Here is a 16,968-nt window from a genome sequence, read left to right on the forward strand (position 1 = left end):
TTAATGGAAGTTTAACTACAAATTTTAGTATAAAAAAAGGCACAAGACAAGGTTGTCCGTTATCCCCGTTGTTGTTCATTTTAACCTTAGAAGTCTTGCTGAATACAATACGGGACTCGAATACCTTGAAGGGAATAGTGATAAAGCAAGAGGATTACAGAACAAGGGCATTTGCAGATGATCTGGTTGTTACCCTAACACAGCCGATGCAATCAATAATTCAGATGAAAGACATTATAGAAGAATATGGTATGGTATCAGGATTTAGACTGAACCAGAAAAAAACCAAGATAGTTAAAAATATGACAGCTGATCAAAAGAAAGAATTGGAAAGGAAGACAGGCTTTGAAATAGTATCAAAGGTGAGATATCTAGGAGTTCAAGTTGCAGATTCAAATATAAAACTGTTTCAAAATAATTATGAGGTGTTGTGGTGAAAGGTTCAAAAGGATATGGAAACTTGGAAAAAACTGCAGCTGTCTTTACTTGGAAGAATAGCAGCAGTTAAAATGAATATTCTACCTAGATTTTTATTTTTGTTTCAAATGATTCCGGTGCTTAAAAGTGACAAATACTTGATGGAATGGCAAAAAGGAGTGAATAAGTTTGTTTGGAATGAGAAAAAGCCAAGAGTTAAACTGAAAATTATGCAAGATGTTCGTGAAAGGGGTGGTCTTAAACTTCCAAACCTGCGATTGTATTATGAAGCTGCAGCGTTTACACAAGCAAGTGACTGGTTTGGAAGGACAAAGACTGGAATATTGAATATAGAAAGTTATGATCTTGAATTTGGCTGGCATGCATACTTATTTTATGAAAACAAGGTGGATAAAGTATTTAACAGCCATATACTTAGAAGCTCCTTGATGAGAGTATGGAAGAAGCACCGACTCAAATGGGATTATAAAATACCGTTGTGGTTGGATCTTGGTCACATTATACGGAATATAAATATAAAGTCACTCGGGGGGGGGGGTTTATACAAAGAAGTACTTTTTAATGATGGGGCAGATTACAACTGAAGTCATTAAACACACTGTCGGAAGAAGGCATTAATTTAACATGGTTACAGTATAATCAACTTCAGTTGAGATGGAGAGAAGATCAAAAAATTGGATTAATGTTGCATGAAGAAGAATTGGTTAGACAGATAAAAGAGAAAGGCCCAATGCATATTAAGAGGGTTTATAATGTTTTGTTAGAAAGAGATTCAGAAAATGAATTGGTTAAAGATTGTATGATAAAATGGGCACAAAATTTTGGAGAACCAGTTATGATGGAAACTTGGGAAAAAATATGGGTTCAGAATGTTAAATTTACACAGTCGCAGAATTTGAGGGAAAATTTTTATAAAATGTTTTATAGGTGGCATTTAGATCCTAAGAAACTGTCATGCATGTATTCTAATGTTCAACCAAAATGTTGGAGATGTGATTGCTTAGATGCTACATATTATCATATATGGTGGACATGCAAGAAGGTAAAGGCTTTTTGGATAAAATTTTGGTGGGTTATGCAAAATGTTCTGAAGAAAAAAATTCAATTTTCTCCTCAACTGTTTTTATTGGGTATAGTTGAGGGTTTTTCAGTGGGGGAAACAAAATTGATACTGTATATGGTTACAGCAGCTAGGTTATTGATTGGTCAATATTGGAAAAGGGATGATATGCCTACAATTCAAGAATGGACTTTGAAGATGGCCAGCTTTGCGGAAATGGCGAAGATATCAGCATACTTAAAAGATCGGACTCAAGAGACCTATGCATGGGAGTGGAAGAAATGGATAGATTACGTGCAGAATAAATATCAAACTAGGAAGTACCAGATAGCCTTTAGCTAAATGTTGTGTAGAAAATGTATAGTTTATAGAGGGCAAAATAGCTTATTGTCATGAAGAATTGTATAGTACACAGGGGGGAGAATAGAGGGTTGCTAAACTTTGATATAATAAATGTGGATAGACTTCACCTTGGGGAAGTCATGGGGGGTGGGGAAGGTTTGGGGGGTTAAGGGAGGGAAGGGGAGGGGAAAAAATGGGGGGAAAATTGATGTTTGTAAAACTTTTTCAATAATAATGTCAGACTTGAGTAATTGTGTATACTCAAACTAATATGCATATTGTTTCTAGCCAGGTTTTACCTACGTAAACTAGGTTGTTCTGCAGCCCTGGTTCTGTGAAATCTCATTCACAAGCTTCTGGGCTTTTTTTCTGTTGACAAACTGCAACAGAAAAAAAGCCCAGAAGCTTGTGAATGAGATTTCACAGAACCAGGGCTGCAGAACAACCTAATTTACGTAGGTAAAACCTGGCTAGAAAGAATATGCACATAAAAGCCTACGAAAAAGAAAAAGTCAAACTAATATATATATATATATATATATATATATATATATATATATATATATATATATATATTTGTTTTCTCAGGTTTTCGCGGGTGTTTGTATGTAGGTCTTTGGTTATTCGGGTCTTCTCCCACGTAAAATTGGAAGTGTCTTGGCGACGTTTCGACGAAGTCTCATTCGTCATCTTCAGGCTGGTGTTCTCGGCTTCGTGCTTCCAGGACGAAGAAGCACGAAGCCGAGAACACCAGCCTGAAGATGACGAATGAGACTTCGTCGAAACGTCGCCAAGACACTTCCAATTTTACGTGGGAGAAGACCCGAATAACCAAAGACCTACATATATATATTTATATATATATATATATATATAAACAGACCACACATCAATTTTTTATCTTATGGGATATTCTATTCTGTAAGTAAGCATTCCTGACTTTGGAATAGTTTCTCTCTGAAGATTTTTTTAGAAAACCAATTTCCTGGAAGTATTTTCTGCACTCATGGTATTTTAAATGAACGTGCAACTAAAATGTTTGTGCCATCATTAAGTTACCGTCTTGATTTTTATACTGAACTGATTTATTTATGACACAAAATAGTGGGCAAATGTATTCTCTGCATTTCCATGCCATTCTTTCCAAAATTATTGTGATTACAAATCAGTGTCCCATGCTTATGAGACCATATGATTGATTTAAGCATGGGTCACTGATCCATAATCACAATAATTTTGGAACAGAGTGGCATAGAAATGCAAAGAATACCTATGCCCACTATTTTGTGTCATAAATCAATAATCAAAGGAACTGAGTTAATTAGAAAATACGTTAAAGCTCAGGCCATCTTAATAAGAACCAGTCTAGGTTTCTGCACACTACACACATATTAATTTTTAGTAAGAAATATTCTTTAATTGAATTTTTTACGATACCCAATGTTTGACTTTTAGATGAGTAGCCTGCTGGACACCAATATTCATACTTTATCTATAATTTGCATACATTATATATAAATAATCTGTGTATAACAATGTATTCCATAAAGGTAATCATTTAATAGAAAGACTTGAAAATTTAAGTAATATCAAATGTCATTTTTTCTAGTTTATATTAATCTACCCTAGATTTTCAGTTAGAAACATTTATCATTTAAATATAATCTTCAAACTGTCTCTAGAATACTATTATTGTTGTAATTATTATTTAGCATATGATGAGAATATGAAAGAAGTAACTATATATACACATACTATATACAATTGCAGGAACATTATACTTGGACTCCTTGTAAAATCATCATCCAGGAAACTAACACTTGCCAAATTAGTGACAATTCAAGAAATTTTATTGGAGTAACAATTTCAAAAACAGATTTAATTTTTACTTCATCAAATATACCATGTAATTCTATAAACTACATCTTCTGTGAATGCTTTCAAACAAGATAAGCTAATAAATAGAACTACGATCTAAAATTTCACAGAACAACCATTAAAGATAAAGGAAATTTGCATATATGGAGAACACATATACATAAATATCATAAAGAAATCTACAATCACATAAACTTCCTGGTCAGTTTTCCCTATACTGTAGTATAAGAGAGCCACTCCGGTTCTCTATTTACATCTTTTGGCTAACTCATACATCCTTCAACAAATTTATGCATATAATCCAACTGTGAAGAATCAAGAATGAACTGGTTCCCAGAATGCCCAATATGTGTGTGGGTGGGTGGGACGGAGAACGCTGTGCCCATGTATTAGTCACAAAATAAATCCAGGAAGAAGAAAAAAAACGTAACTCAAAAGAACGGGGAGCATCACTCTGTCCGCATCTGCTTCTACTGCCCTAAGGATTGCCAAAGCATTAGGAATGAGCTCCTCTCTTTTATTCAAGATGTCCAGCGAAGACGCTCCTCAAGGATGGCATATATTAACTCTCAATCCACACTCAACTACACAAAACTGATGTAATTCTTGTTATCATTTTTCTTTTTAAAGACAGATAGAAGGGCTGTTTGGAAAGCACCCAAGCCGTCACCTCTACATTCACCCACTCACTGGTAGCGTGATGGCCAGTTTTTCGCCGCCAGGCGGGACTCACTGTACCTGGCTCCGCTCAAGGGTTGGCTCGGTTTACTTGCTTGCAATTTAGCCCACGCGCAGCCTCATTGCGGGTCCGCCAGCGCCCCCCCACTTCATTCGCGCGCCTCACCTCAGGAGGGTCTCCAGCGAGCTCTCGTGCTTGTCGAGCGAGCGCCCGAGCGCGCTCTTGCGCAGCTTACTGAGTTCTTCGGCGGCCCGGCAATGTTCGGCCTGAGATTCTCCACCCGGGTAGGTCTGCTGGATGAACTTGCAGAGAGGCTTTGCCAAGTCTACCTCCGACGTTTTCTTTAGTTGCACGGTAATGAATGACGCCATCTTCTTCGTCCCTTTCTCGTTCACTTCTCGTTCCCACCCCCCCACTATTTATTTTCTACCTCGACTCGACGCTGCAGCAGATACTGCCTAACCGTTGTCCTCAACTCACTTCCTGATTCTACGTAATAGTTCCGAGTCTCTATGGTACTCTCGGATCATCTACGTCATGCTCACGCGCCCGCAGTCGCAGTGACCTGGCTCCGCCTATTCCAAAGGATTTTACCGTAGCTCCACCCAGTCTCCTTTTACTTATTTATCCGTCTTTGCCCAGTATTTCGAAATGTTTCACTTTGTGAAACTTCCTGGTACTAATAAGTACAAAGAGGTGTAGGAAGCAGGTTAAGGAAAGATGGTTTCTCTTGCAAATAGCGCTGTTGGTGGCCTGTTTCATATAATCTGTAAATCCGAGGAAAGTTTCCGATGCAACAAAAGCAACCGCATATTGTCTTATCTTAAAAAGAGTAAAATATTATATTACATCTGTTAATCTGGGAAGAAATCTTATGGACAGGGCTTTGGAATGACTACAGAAAGGATTGTACAGCTTTTTTACTGTAACTGTGGCATGCTCATTTTTTCCAATGTACACATTCGATGAAATGGTCTCTCTATATATTATAACCAGGTAAGATATGCAATTATAGTTGGTACCTTGAGGTTCTTGTTATTGATGGATGGATTGATTGAGCCAATCAATGTTGAGTCCTGGCAATTGCCTGAATTCGCATTTGTGGACACAAGCATCCTGCAATCATGTGACCATGATGGTTTTGCTGAAAACTGGCATTTCTACTTTTCAGCAGAGCCTTAATCATAGCAACATTGGTTCACTTAACCCTGATGACAAAGGTCATAAAATCAGATTGGCCACGTGGGTGTTGGAAGAAAATATATCCATCTGGTTCAAGCTGGGAGAAAGACACTGGAAACATGGAGGCAGGTTAGAAAGATTGTTTATTGATAAAGCAGAACCACATGTGATTCTGGGCAGTTAACAAAATAGTTGAGAGTGGGTGGGTTTTATACCTTCTTTGGGCTTTGTATTTGAGCTTCCTGTTCCTGTGCAAGAACCATGTCCTTTAATATTCTATTGGCTGTTGTCAGATTCCTATGGGGGTCATAGCTGGCTCTATAGGTAAAAGAGGAAATGCAAATCTCAGGTGCTTGTCTGAGCTAATCTGGTCAACCTCTGGTTTATTGTTTATCTGAGCTCCCAGGTTTCTGTGACTTTGAAGTTTGGACTGCTCCGGGGGTGCAATGAAAGGGCTTGTGTTCTGAAAGGGTGGTGGGCAATTCCTATTGTGGCTAATGGCTTTTGTCCTGTATTAGATCTTGTGTGAGGGGCTGCTTCTAATCCTATCACTCTCTTTTGTTAGCTGTCAAAACTTTGCAGCAAACAGTTTTCAAATATCCTGTCTTGAATGGATTTCTGCCTGCAGTATTTGCTTTGCTTATAAATAGAGCAATCTGTATAGTTAGCTTCTTCTTTCAATAAGCTCTTAAGTACCCGCATCTGTTGTGGGCTATTAAGAAAGACTTGGGGACTGCTTCCTGCCTCTAAAAACATATTTCTCCATTTCTCATTTAGGGAAATATAATATTCTGCCTTTTTTAATATTCCTCAAAATATTTCATTCTTCGTGGGGGGGAGGGGGCTTCTCACATGGGTGACCCAAATTATGACTGTCATGAGTTATGACAATGATGGGCAGTTTCCATTATGGTTATAACTTGACTACTTGTATTCTACTACTATTCTGCTTTTCATTATTCTCTTTTGCACTAAGCTAGGAAAGGCCACAAAGTACTTACTGTGCTGCTGAGTGAGCAATTTATAACTATTGCACAATTCTAATATGTTACCAGCTCATCTTGCTCACTACATAAGAAAAATTGAAGAAGAGTGAATGTAGTATAGTATAGTTTATTGAATAGCCCGAAGGCCTTTTCAAACAAAACAGAAAAGAAAAAGGGAAAAAGATAAAACAGTTACAAAAATAGCAATCTAAAAATATATGATAGATGACATTAAAATTTTACAATATCAAATTTCAATAGCTAAGTTTCCAAGACTAGATAACCCAAATAGGATAGCTCCTCTCTAACTGAGCTCATCTTCCTTACAATCGATAAAATGTTTTTTGATATAACTGGCTCGTATTGCCGTCATTCTTTTAAGGTATCGAGTGATCGCTCTTACCAGGGGAGGAGAATCAGCCCTCAACAGAAATGCTAATTTTTGGCTTATATTCCAGTGGGGAAATTTATTTATAATTGGGGACAGATATTGTTTTCTTACTTCTTGATAGAGACTACATTCGAATATTATATGCGCCGTGTCCTCCACGACGTTTACCCCACATATGCATATTCTTTTGTCATATGGGATTTTCCGATAGCGGCCGAATCTAACGTTGGTATCTAGAGGTTCGAATCTAAACTTAACAAATAACTGTCTCTCCACTGATGGCATTTCTAAATGTAAATACTTTTCCAGAGTGGAAGTTGTTTTAACTGCTGTCAGCAGTTTAAGGGAATGATTAGTTGAAAGGGTTGCCATGTCCATTTGCCCATGTATATCTTTAATCCGTTGTTTAACTTGGTTCAGTGTGTCACACAACGGGAACCCTACGCCATATCGGTTCAATATTTCTGACAGCCGGGTTAGCCAGGAATACCTTTGAGGATTTGAAATCTGCTGTTCCTCTAGACATATTTTAGGGAGTCTGCTGGCATCCATCTGGGTCATTTTTAGCCAGTAGGCTACTGCCCTAGTGATTGTATAGGTGTACAGTGAGAAATGTCCCAATTCAGCTCTGACGGCTGCAGCTGAAGTGGAATTGTTTACCCCAAGCATCCTACTTAACAAATTATTTTGAGTTCTCTCTAATATGGGGGCCTCTGTAAGACCCCAAATTTCAGCACCATAGAGCATGATCGGAACAAGTTTAGCCTGAAAGACTTTACGAAGAGGTAAAATGGAGGTTGGTTGGATTCGTTTACTTAATTTGGATACAAGGCTTGCTCCTGCTCTGACCTTTTGAGAAAGGTATTGATGGTGCGGAGTCCAACCTCCTGCACTGGAAAAAACAATTCTGAGATAAGTATATTGGGTAACTTGCTCAATTTTTGTGTCATTAATCTGCCAATTGTGCTTTTTATTCTTATTGCCAAAGACTAAAACTTTTGATTTAGCTACATTTATAGTCAAGTGGTTTGCAGTACAGTAACGTGTGAGTTTGTCAAGAAGTCTCCTCATTCCTATTTGGGTTCTAGAGAACAACACTAAGTCATCGGCATACATTAATACGTTAATAAATCTAGAGCCTATTTGGTGTCTGTGCGTCAGAAGATCATCCAGCTGCGCTGGGATATCATTTATATAAAGGTTAAAAAGAGTAGGGCCTAGCAGGCAGCCCTGCCTCACTCCTCTAGTTGTCGGTATGCTACTTGTTGAGGCCCCATTTGCTGCATATCTGACTCTAATTGCCATATTAGTATAGAGAATCCTGATCAACAAAATAAGTCTGGGGTCCATCCCCATAACTTGTAGTTTCCTCCACAAGTGGTTCCTATCTATAGAATCAAAAGCAGCAGTAAGGTCAATAAAGGCGGTATACAGCTTTTTCCCCTGGGTCTTGTATTTATTAATTAAGTGGGAAAGGACAAAACAATTGTCTATGATAGACCTACCTGATCTAAAACCTGCCTGCTCATTTGCCAGAATTTCCTTATCCAAGCACCAGTCCTCTATTTTATTTAGATGTTTCGTATACATTTTTGAAATTATATTAAGAAGACTGATGGGTCGGTAGTTGGATGGGGTGGCTCTGTCACCTTTCTTAAAAATTGGAAAAACTATAGCTAACCTCCACCCTTCAGGGATTATCCCTACTTTATCGATATAAGTAAACAGTGCAACCAGCACCGGTACCCAAAAGTCAATGTTGGACCTAAAGAGTTCAGGAGGCAACAAGTCCTCTCCAGGTGCCTTCCCGGCCTTTAAGGATTGAATTATATGCTTAACTTCGGTAGGGGTAACTGGTGTCCATTCCGGACATTTCCTTAATTCTTGCTGGAGGATATCCAATTGCAAGACATTTGTTGTATTGTTACCATCAAATAAAGCAAGATAGTGCTTCTCCCATTTTACTGCTGATATATCAGTGTCCATAAATGGGGAACGTTGTTTTAATATACCGGCTATCTTATGCCAAAAGATCGTAGGGAATTGGGATTTCGCTGCCATTTCTACCTCTTTCCACATCCTGGTGTTATAGCTACTTTTCTTGTTTTTCAGTAGGGATTTGTATGCTCTCTTGAGTTGAACCATATTTGAATAATCACCATCCTGTCTGGATCGGTTAACTTTCTTAACTGCGGTTCTTAGATTTGACCTCAAGTTATGGCAATCATCATCAAACCACTTTCTAGAGATCCCATCTACTTTTCTATCGTTCTGGATCATTAAGTTCTTAAGAGTAGAAGTTAGCTCTGTATAGGCTGGCATTGGGGTTGTGTCTCCGGGCTTAGATTGGGAGATTTCCCTTGCTAGGTGTCTGGCTTCGTCTGAGCCCAAATAAGTGGTGACAGATTTGACATCAAGTCTGTGCCAATATAACCTTTTATAGTTATAAACCCGGGCATTTGCTAAGGTGTCAATTTCCTCTCTTGAATGAGGCCTAACTTCTGAAGAGAGTGAAACCAGACCCGTGATGGGAAAGTGGTCACTTTCCTCTCTAAATATAGCTCTTACTTCTGAAAAATGGTCTACTAAACTAGAGGAAGTGCAGATATAATCGATAGAGGTTGAGGTTTTGTTGGACGAGAAAGTATAGGGATATATATACCCATCACTCGAGCCACTAAGTACTTGCATATCATTCATAAACAGCAGGGAAATTAACCTCTGGGCATATTTATTGGTCCTCTTGTCCATTGAGGACCAAGTGAACTCATTATAAAAGTAACCAGTTGGTACCAGGCCTCGGTTAGCATAGCTCTTCATTGAGGGACCTAGTCTTGCATTAGTATCTCCAGCTAATATAATTTTTGCTTGGGGAAAGCATCCCTTTAAGGTAGCTAATACTGAATCTAATTCATCCCACAAATCCCTTCCTAGAAGGTGGAATGAAAATGGAGCGATATATACATTAATTAAGATTAAGTCCATCCCCCTGAACGTACATCTAATAGGCAGAATATATTGGAATTGAGGATCTAAAGAAATTTCTTCACCCTGCCATCCCGTATCCCTTTTGACCAACGTGGTTAAGCCGCCAATTGCGCTCCCTCTTAAATTGACTTTGCCTGCCGGTTTATGCCATGAGGCAAAACCCGGTAAGCTGATCTGTGGATCATTAGTAGTCAGCCAGGTTTCTTGAAGGAGGATGAGATGATGTGTTGAAATCAATTTTATAAAATCCATCCGGTTTGCAATGCCTTTCCAGCCCGCTATATTCCAGGACAGGAGGGAAAGGCTAGGGATACCTAAGATACCCTAGTTGTTGGCCATTTGTTGTCTAGTCAGTCACCCCGAGGCACTACTCCTTGTGTCTCTTCCTCCATCCTTCTGGTGGAGGGGTCTGGAATTATTACCACCGCCTTCTCTGGAGTGCCAAAGGAGTCAAAAGTGGCCTCTGTTTGTTGCTGAAGTGCCTCCTCCGTTCTTAAGGAAGATGAGACAGGTGAGGGCAGTTGCACTGTTGGGGGAGGGTGAACTTCTGCCGCTATGTTCATGGTCTTTGTTTCTTTGAAAAGACTTTTGCCTTCCCTTCTATCCCGCTGGAAGGACTTAACGACTTTAGGCCTTGTCTGCACATGCTTTCCCCGTTCTTCAGACTTGGATAGCCTTCTCGTTGAACTACAGGCTTCTGCTAGCGAAGATCTTAATAAATCAAATTCAATTAACATCGACCTTTGCTCCTTTGGAGACAAGGAGACAAAATTCGCTGATTATAACATCCTCTGGTTTGTCGGTGCTTGCCTTCATATGTGGGACCTCCCTGATCTGGCCTGCCTCCATAGTTTCTCCGGATTCTGGAGGAGAGACCCTGGAGGTAGCAGAGTGGTTCCTAGGTACCATTTTTGATGTTTGGTTAAGTCCTTGTAAAAGCAGTTTAATAGGCCCACTCGAGAAGACTCTTGTAGGAATGACTTCGAATCTGAGCAGGGATCCTTTTCTTTTCATTACAGCGTTCGGTATAGTATTGCTGTCAAAATGCAGTATTAGTCGAACACAATTGCTATGCTGGGGAAGTTTTTCATATCTGAGTAGATCTATTAATAAAGGATCAGATTTCAATAGCTGTGCAAGTGAGAGGGTTATCCTTTCCTTTGAAGTCCATCGTCCTCTATTGCATGGGATTTTCCTTATCCTTAAAGTGATTTGTTTCTTTAACAATCTTCTTCCTTGATGAGGGTTAGCATCAGTACTTGCAATGCTTTGTTGTTTGGGTTGAGGTCTTACACCCTCCCACTCTCTCCGCGCGTCAGGACGGTGTGCAATCTCACCCTCCTTAGCTGCGGAGTGAGGGCCATTTAAGAATTGGAAGATCCTCTCGATGTCTCTTTTGATCGATGTCAGTAAGTCATATATTGAATCTACTGTGTGCGCAGTTAACATACTCTGAGTACAGACCATCTCTCTGAGGTCTGAATATGTCGGAACTTCTTTTAAGCAGCTAGAAGTAGGAGCGGGGATAGAGCTTGAAAAATCACCCATTCTAGCAGGCGAGTTTGAATCTGAAATCCGGGAAGAAAATTCCCCTTCTGTATCTCCCTCTCCCAATCATACAGTCGACAGAGACAAAGTTCGAAGTTCAGATCGGGGTTCTGGATTACACCTCTCCATAAAGTCATCCAATTTAAGCTGTTTAAGAGGCTTGGAGTAATTAAGTTCTGTCATAGATTTTGGGGAGAGAGAGCAAGCTCTCTGCCTCTTACTTTTCTTTCCCATTCTGGTAGATAGTTGATAGTAGTATCTCCCTCGGCAATCGTAGTTAAGGTAGGCCTTAATGATGGTCTCAGCCGAGGCACCACAGAGGTAAAAACCAATCTCCTTTCCAAACAACGGCTTGTCTTTTACTCCTACTTCTTTGCTATAATCTATTTTCGGAAATGTTTAAATTGTTTAAATTATTTCACAGGGAAATATGTGGGGGAAGGAGACTAAAAAGCTGATAAGGTTTCATTAAAGGCAGGCCTACCGGGAGCGTCTGCAACCAGTTACTTACTGTACTCGTTCCAAAAACAAACAGCTCAAAATCCCCTCCGAAGTTAGGGGCCTCCAGTGAGGTTTGTCAACAAGTCCGGTAATCCGAATTTCAGGCCTTGCAAGGAGGAGTCACAGGAGTAGCCTAGGCCAGGAATGCAGGTTGTAGTGTTGTTAAAATATGTTTAAAACAAACAGTAGCCACACTATATGTGCTTTGTAAGAGTCCGGTATAGATTAAAAATAGATTAAAAGTGAGTTAAAAATATAAAAATACTTTAAAACTTTAAAAAGAAAAACCTAATTTGCTTTTGGGAGAGCTCCTTACAGCCGTTCTCCCGGTTGTTGAGTGAATGTATAACTGAACAGGGCCTGGAGGGGAGTATATATTAATAAATTTATTCCGATCCCATTCATGACTTTGTACCTTGTGCAGCTGTTGAATTCTTTCAGCTTTAGGAAGAAAACATTTTAATACCAGTATTGTTAATTATAACTTAATGTATCATTAATACCATGATGTATTCATATCATGCTTGGGGGCAAATGGGGAAAAAAAAATCTAGGATTACATTTTAATTTTCTTTAGACTGTGAGAAAAAAATGTTATATACACCATCAGTATGAATTACCTGATGTTATAGATATTATATATTTTTCTACTTGTTTGGTCTATTTTTATGATTTATTTTTTTATTGGTTTTAATGTTAGCTACCTAGAATTCTTGGGCGGGATGCGGTGGCTCAGTGACTAAGACGCTCAGTGGCTAAGACAAAAGGTAGGCAGTTCAGTAGTTTGAATCCCTAGTGTTGCATAACGGGGTGAGCTCCTGTTACTTGTCCCATCTTCTGCCAACCTAGCAGTTCAAAAGCACGTAAAAATGCAAATAGAAAAATAGGGACCACTTTGGTGGGAAGATAACAGCTTTCTGTGTGCCTTTGGCGTTTAGTCATGCCGGCCACATGATCACAGAGACGTCTTCGAACAGCGCTGGCTCTTCGGCTTTGAAATGGAGATGAGCGCCGCCCTCTAGAGTTGGGAACGACTAGCAATATATGCGAGGGGAACCTTTACCTTTACCTAGTAAAGCATCCGTTCTTAGTGAATGGATGGCCATACAAATTGAATGAATGGATTATAAATAAGCTTTGAATAATTGCAGCAAATGAAATTGTAGCTCAAGGAGACAACAATCTAGTGGCAAATCTCAATCATTTAAATTTATTTTTTATTGAGCACAACATTTCAGTCAGGTTAAATATGGCAACATACTGTGTACAAATTGTCAACTTACCCAACCAGCTTGATGCAAATAATAATATTTCTCCATTCTAAATGAAAAGGGCTAAGCCAGAATTCAGAGGAAAAGACACATGGATAATTATAATACGCAAAAAATACAACTTCAAAATAAAATATGTCTTCTTTTTTTTTAATTTGATTTATATGCCGCCCTTCTCCGGAGACTCAGGGCGGCTTACAATGTGCTCAGCAATAGCCTTCATCCTTTTGTATATTTATACAAAGTCAGCTTATTGCCCCCACAACTGGGTCCTCAATTTACCTACCTTAGAAAGGATGGAAGGCTGAGTCAACCTTGAGCCTTGGCGAGATTCGAACCTGCAGTAATTGCAGGCAGCTGGTCTTAATAACCAGCTTAATAACAGGGTGCCTTAGACCACTGTACTACCAAGGCTCCTATGTCTTAAAAAATAATGTTGAGACTGGTAACAATTTGGCTACAATTTTGTTTTGTTAACAGCATTTGTCTATCCCCACCATCATCAGAATTCAGGTGGTTTATTCAAATATAAAATGCATACCTCTTCATTCTGGGGGTAAAGTGTTCCAAACCATCAGCGCATCAATAAAGAAGACTTTTCTATTTCACAATGCCTTCATCTTTGTTTTCTATCAAAATTTATATCCTCTTCAGAAGATTACAGAAATAGGGTGTGAATGAGTTTATGACTCATCAGAATTAAATAATAATTTTTCTGTCTAAATTTTCTTTATATTGACAACCATCTCTTCTATTTGTTACAGTGAGTAGCCTTATTGAATGACTAGTAATATTCTTAAAATTCTCATTCTGTTTGTCTCTTTGTACCCTATTTAGTACAAATGATGCATTATACTGCAATAGTTTTTGAATCAATATATCCAAACTCCACTGACTTAAAGAATATGTAAAAATCCAAGACCCAATAGTCTTCAAGTCGAAATTTCCACAATTTCAAACATCTTTTATTTGTAACATTGTGTCCACTGCAACTTCATTGTGATCACATGATTGCAATTTTCAATGCTCCCTGTCTGCTTCCCAGAAGTAAAGTCAATGGGGAAGCTGGCAAGAAGTCAGAAGTTATTCCAGCTCCTCTTGCTTTTATGCCTGCCGATGGTCATTCTGTTTATGTGTTTAGATAAGTAAATACTGACTTATTAAAAGTTCATTTGCTAATATAATTATTTTTCTATTTATCATATATATATATATTATTTATTTATTTATTATTATATTTCTATACCGCCTTTCTCCCGTAGGACTCAAGGCGGTGTACAGTCAAGAAAAATATAGATACACAAACATCATAAAATTGCTAATTAAAATTATTATTATAACATAGTTTGGCCCAATTAAATAGAACCTAAAATTAGATAACATTTTAAAAACATTCACATGTTCATATGTTTAGCCCCGCCTGTTGGAACATCAGGGTTTTGAGGGCACAGCGGAAAGCATGGAGATCAGGGATATTTCGTATCTCAGGGGGCAGTTCATTCCAAAGGGTTGGAGCCCTCACAGAGAAGACCCTCCCCCTGGGAGTCGCCAGTCGGCATAATTTGACTGACGGTACCCTGAGTAGTCCCTGTGAGAACGAACTGGTCAGTGGGAGGCTATTGGTGGCAAAAGACAGTCTCGTAGGTACCCAGGTCCTAAGCCATGGAGTGCTTTAAAGGTGATAACTAACACTTTGAATCGCACCCGGAAGACCACCGGGAGCCAGTGCAGCTCGCATACGAGAGGTGTTACATGGGCGCAACGAGCTGCGCCCATAATCACCTGAGCGGCTACATTCTGGACCAGTTGGAGCCTCCGGGTGCTTTTCAAGGGGAGCCCCATGTAGAGAGCATTACAGTAGTCCATACAGGAGGTGACTAGGGCATGAGTGACCGTGCGCAAGGCGCCCTGATCCAGAAAGGGACGCAACTGGTGGATCAGGTGAACCTGATAAAAGGCACCCCTGGCCACAGCCGTCAAATGATATTCTAAAGATAGCCATGAATCCAGGAGGACACCCAAGTTGCGGGCCCTCTCTGTGGGGAGCAAGATCTCATCCCCAATTGTCAGTGATGGTACCAGCTGACTATACCGGGACGCTGGAAGCCACAGCCACTCGGTCTTGGAGGGGTTGAGTCTGAGCTTGTTTCTCCGCATCCAGATCCGCACAGCCTCCAGGCAACGGGACATCACAGCAAGGGGGTGGTCTGGGGTGGAGATGTATAGCTGTGTGTCATCAGCATACTGATGAACACTCACACCGAAACCACGGATGATCTTGCCTAGCGGTTTTACATAAATGTTGAACAGAAGGGGTGAGAGGACTGACCCTTGCGGCACTCCACAAATAAGGTGCCTCGAGGTCGACCTCTGCCCCCCTGCCAACACAAACTGCGAACGGTCAGAGACGAAGGAGAACCATCGAAGCACGGTGCCCCCCTATTCCTAACCCCTCCAGCCAGTGCAGTAAGATACCATGGTCAATGGTATCAAAAGCCGCTGAGAGATCTAATAGGACCAGGATAGAGGAGCAACCTCTGACCTTATATGACCTTAGAATATCATAGGACTGTCCAGCATTGGTGTAAAAAATGTGGTCAGCCTAAAATTTATTTCAGTCACATCACATAGACTTACCTTTCTCTCAAAGGAGTCACAGGGTTATCTATTAGAAATCTATCAGCAAGTTTGAATCCAGTAAGGAAGGATTGTTTCTGTTAAAATTATGGTTATTATGTAACAGTGTTCTGAGCATGTCTGCAAATTAATCTTTAGTTGCATGTGATAATCTAGAATGGTATTATATATTGCATTTATAATTTATATTCGTTTAATGTTATATGGTGGGTTTTTTAATTTATTGCTTGTTTTTCATGCTGTACACTGCCCAATGAATTGGATGGCCTTATAAATCGTAATAAATAAATAAGATTACATCAAACATATTCAGTTCTGTTCTTATAAATTTATGGTACTTATTGCTTAGTTAACATTTTTAGTCAATCATTGCATTAATTCAAAACACTTGAACTAAGTGTTTTAAGCAGCAAGATTAAAATACTTGCTGAAGGTATGAGCTGAGATTCAGTTTGTTATGCTATGTCTTATTAAAAGGGAATTTAATCAAAATACATCCTCTTCAATTAATAGCTACAAGTTCTTCAAATCTTATCATAATGATCTCCTGTATCTGATGATCCCCAATTGTCATTTCCCATTATCCAAATCACTGTGACCAAAGCTTGGGAATGATAGGAAGCATAATAAGGGAAACTAGGTTAGAGATTTTCAGAATTTTTCTGAAAGGAGCAAGAGAGATTGTATGAAAACTTCATCTTATATATCATAGTGTTTAATCAATTTTCCTACATTTGTTTCAATCTAAGAAAGGCGGAGCTCCTGAAACGAGGTCAGAGTAGCTATTACATTAATCTATGATACATTGATCCTGTCAGCCTCTATGATGCTTGCTTTTGAACGGAGTTTTGAACGGAAACACACCTGACATATCCACAAGCTGGTAATATTTCATCTGGGTAGAAACTATTAATAGAGTGATTGAAACTTATGTACTTGGTTGATATTAGGATGTTATTAGAATCTGATATTTGTGTACCATATGATAAAATGTTGCATGTTTCTGTTTTATATGCAATCCTGCAATCTTTAAATATTTTACATATATTTCAGAAAAAAATAATGAA

At 39.1% G+C, this 16,968-nt stretch overlaps 2 protein-coding genes across 5 annotated transcripts in view; one reads left to right on the forward strand and one right to left on the reverse strand.

The window, feature by feature from the left end:
• Window positions 1–5,076, reverse strand: part of PDCD6IP (programmed cell death 6 interacting protein) — a 120,721-nt gene extending 115,645 nt beyond the window's left edge. For 2 of the 4 annotated variants that reach the window (XM_060686023.2, XM_060686022.2), the window contains exon 1: window positions 4,563–5,076. In XM_060686023.2, the coding sequence (XP_060542006.1) occupies window positions 4,563–4,768 (206 nt within the window). In that variant the 5' untranslated portion in view covers window positions 4,769–5,076. Of the gene's footprint in view, window positions 1–4,408 lie in introns of all 4 variants that reach the window. The other 2 variants (XM_087894116.1, XM_087894115.1) reach the window with 1 other exon arrangement.
• Window positions 4,954–16,968, forward strand: part of CLASP2 (cytoplasmic linker associated protein 2) — a 495,740-nt gene continuing 483,725 nt past the window's right edge. The window contains exon 1 of the mRNA XM_060686009.2: window positions 4,954–5,393. The gene's annotated coding sequence lies outside the window, so the exon portion shown is untranslated. The remainder of the gene's footprint in view (window positions 5,394–16,968) is intronic.

This window comes from Pantherophis guttatus, chromosome 4 (genome assembly GCF_059756535.1).
Source record: "Pantherophis guttatus breed Tessera chromosome 4, ASM5975653v1, whole genome shotgun sequence".
In the NCBI taxonomy this organism is placed as follows: Eukaryota; Metazoa; Chordata; class Lepidosauria; order Squamata; family Colubridae; genus Pantherophis; species Pantherophis guttatus.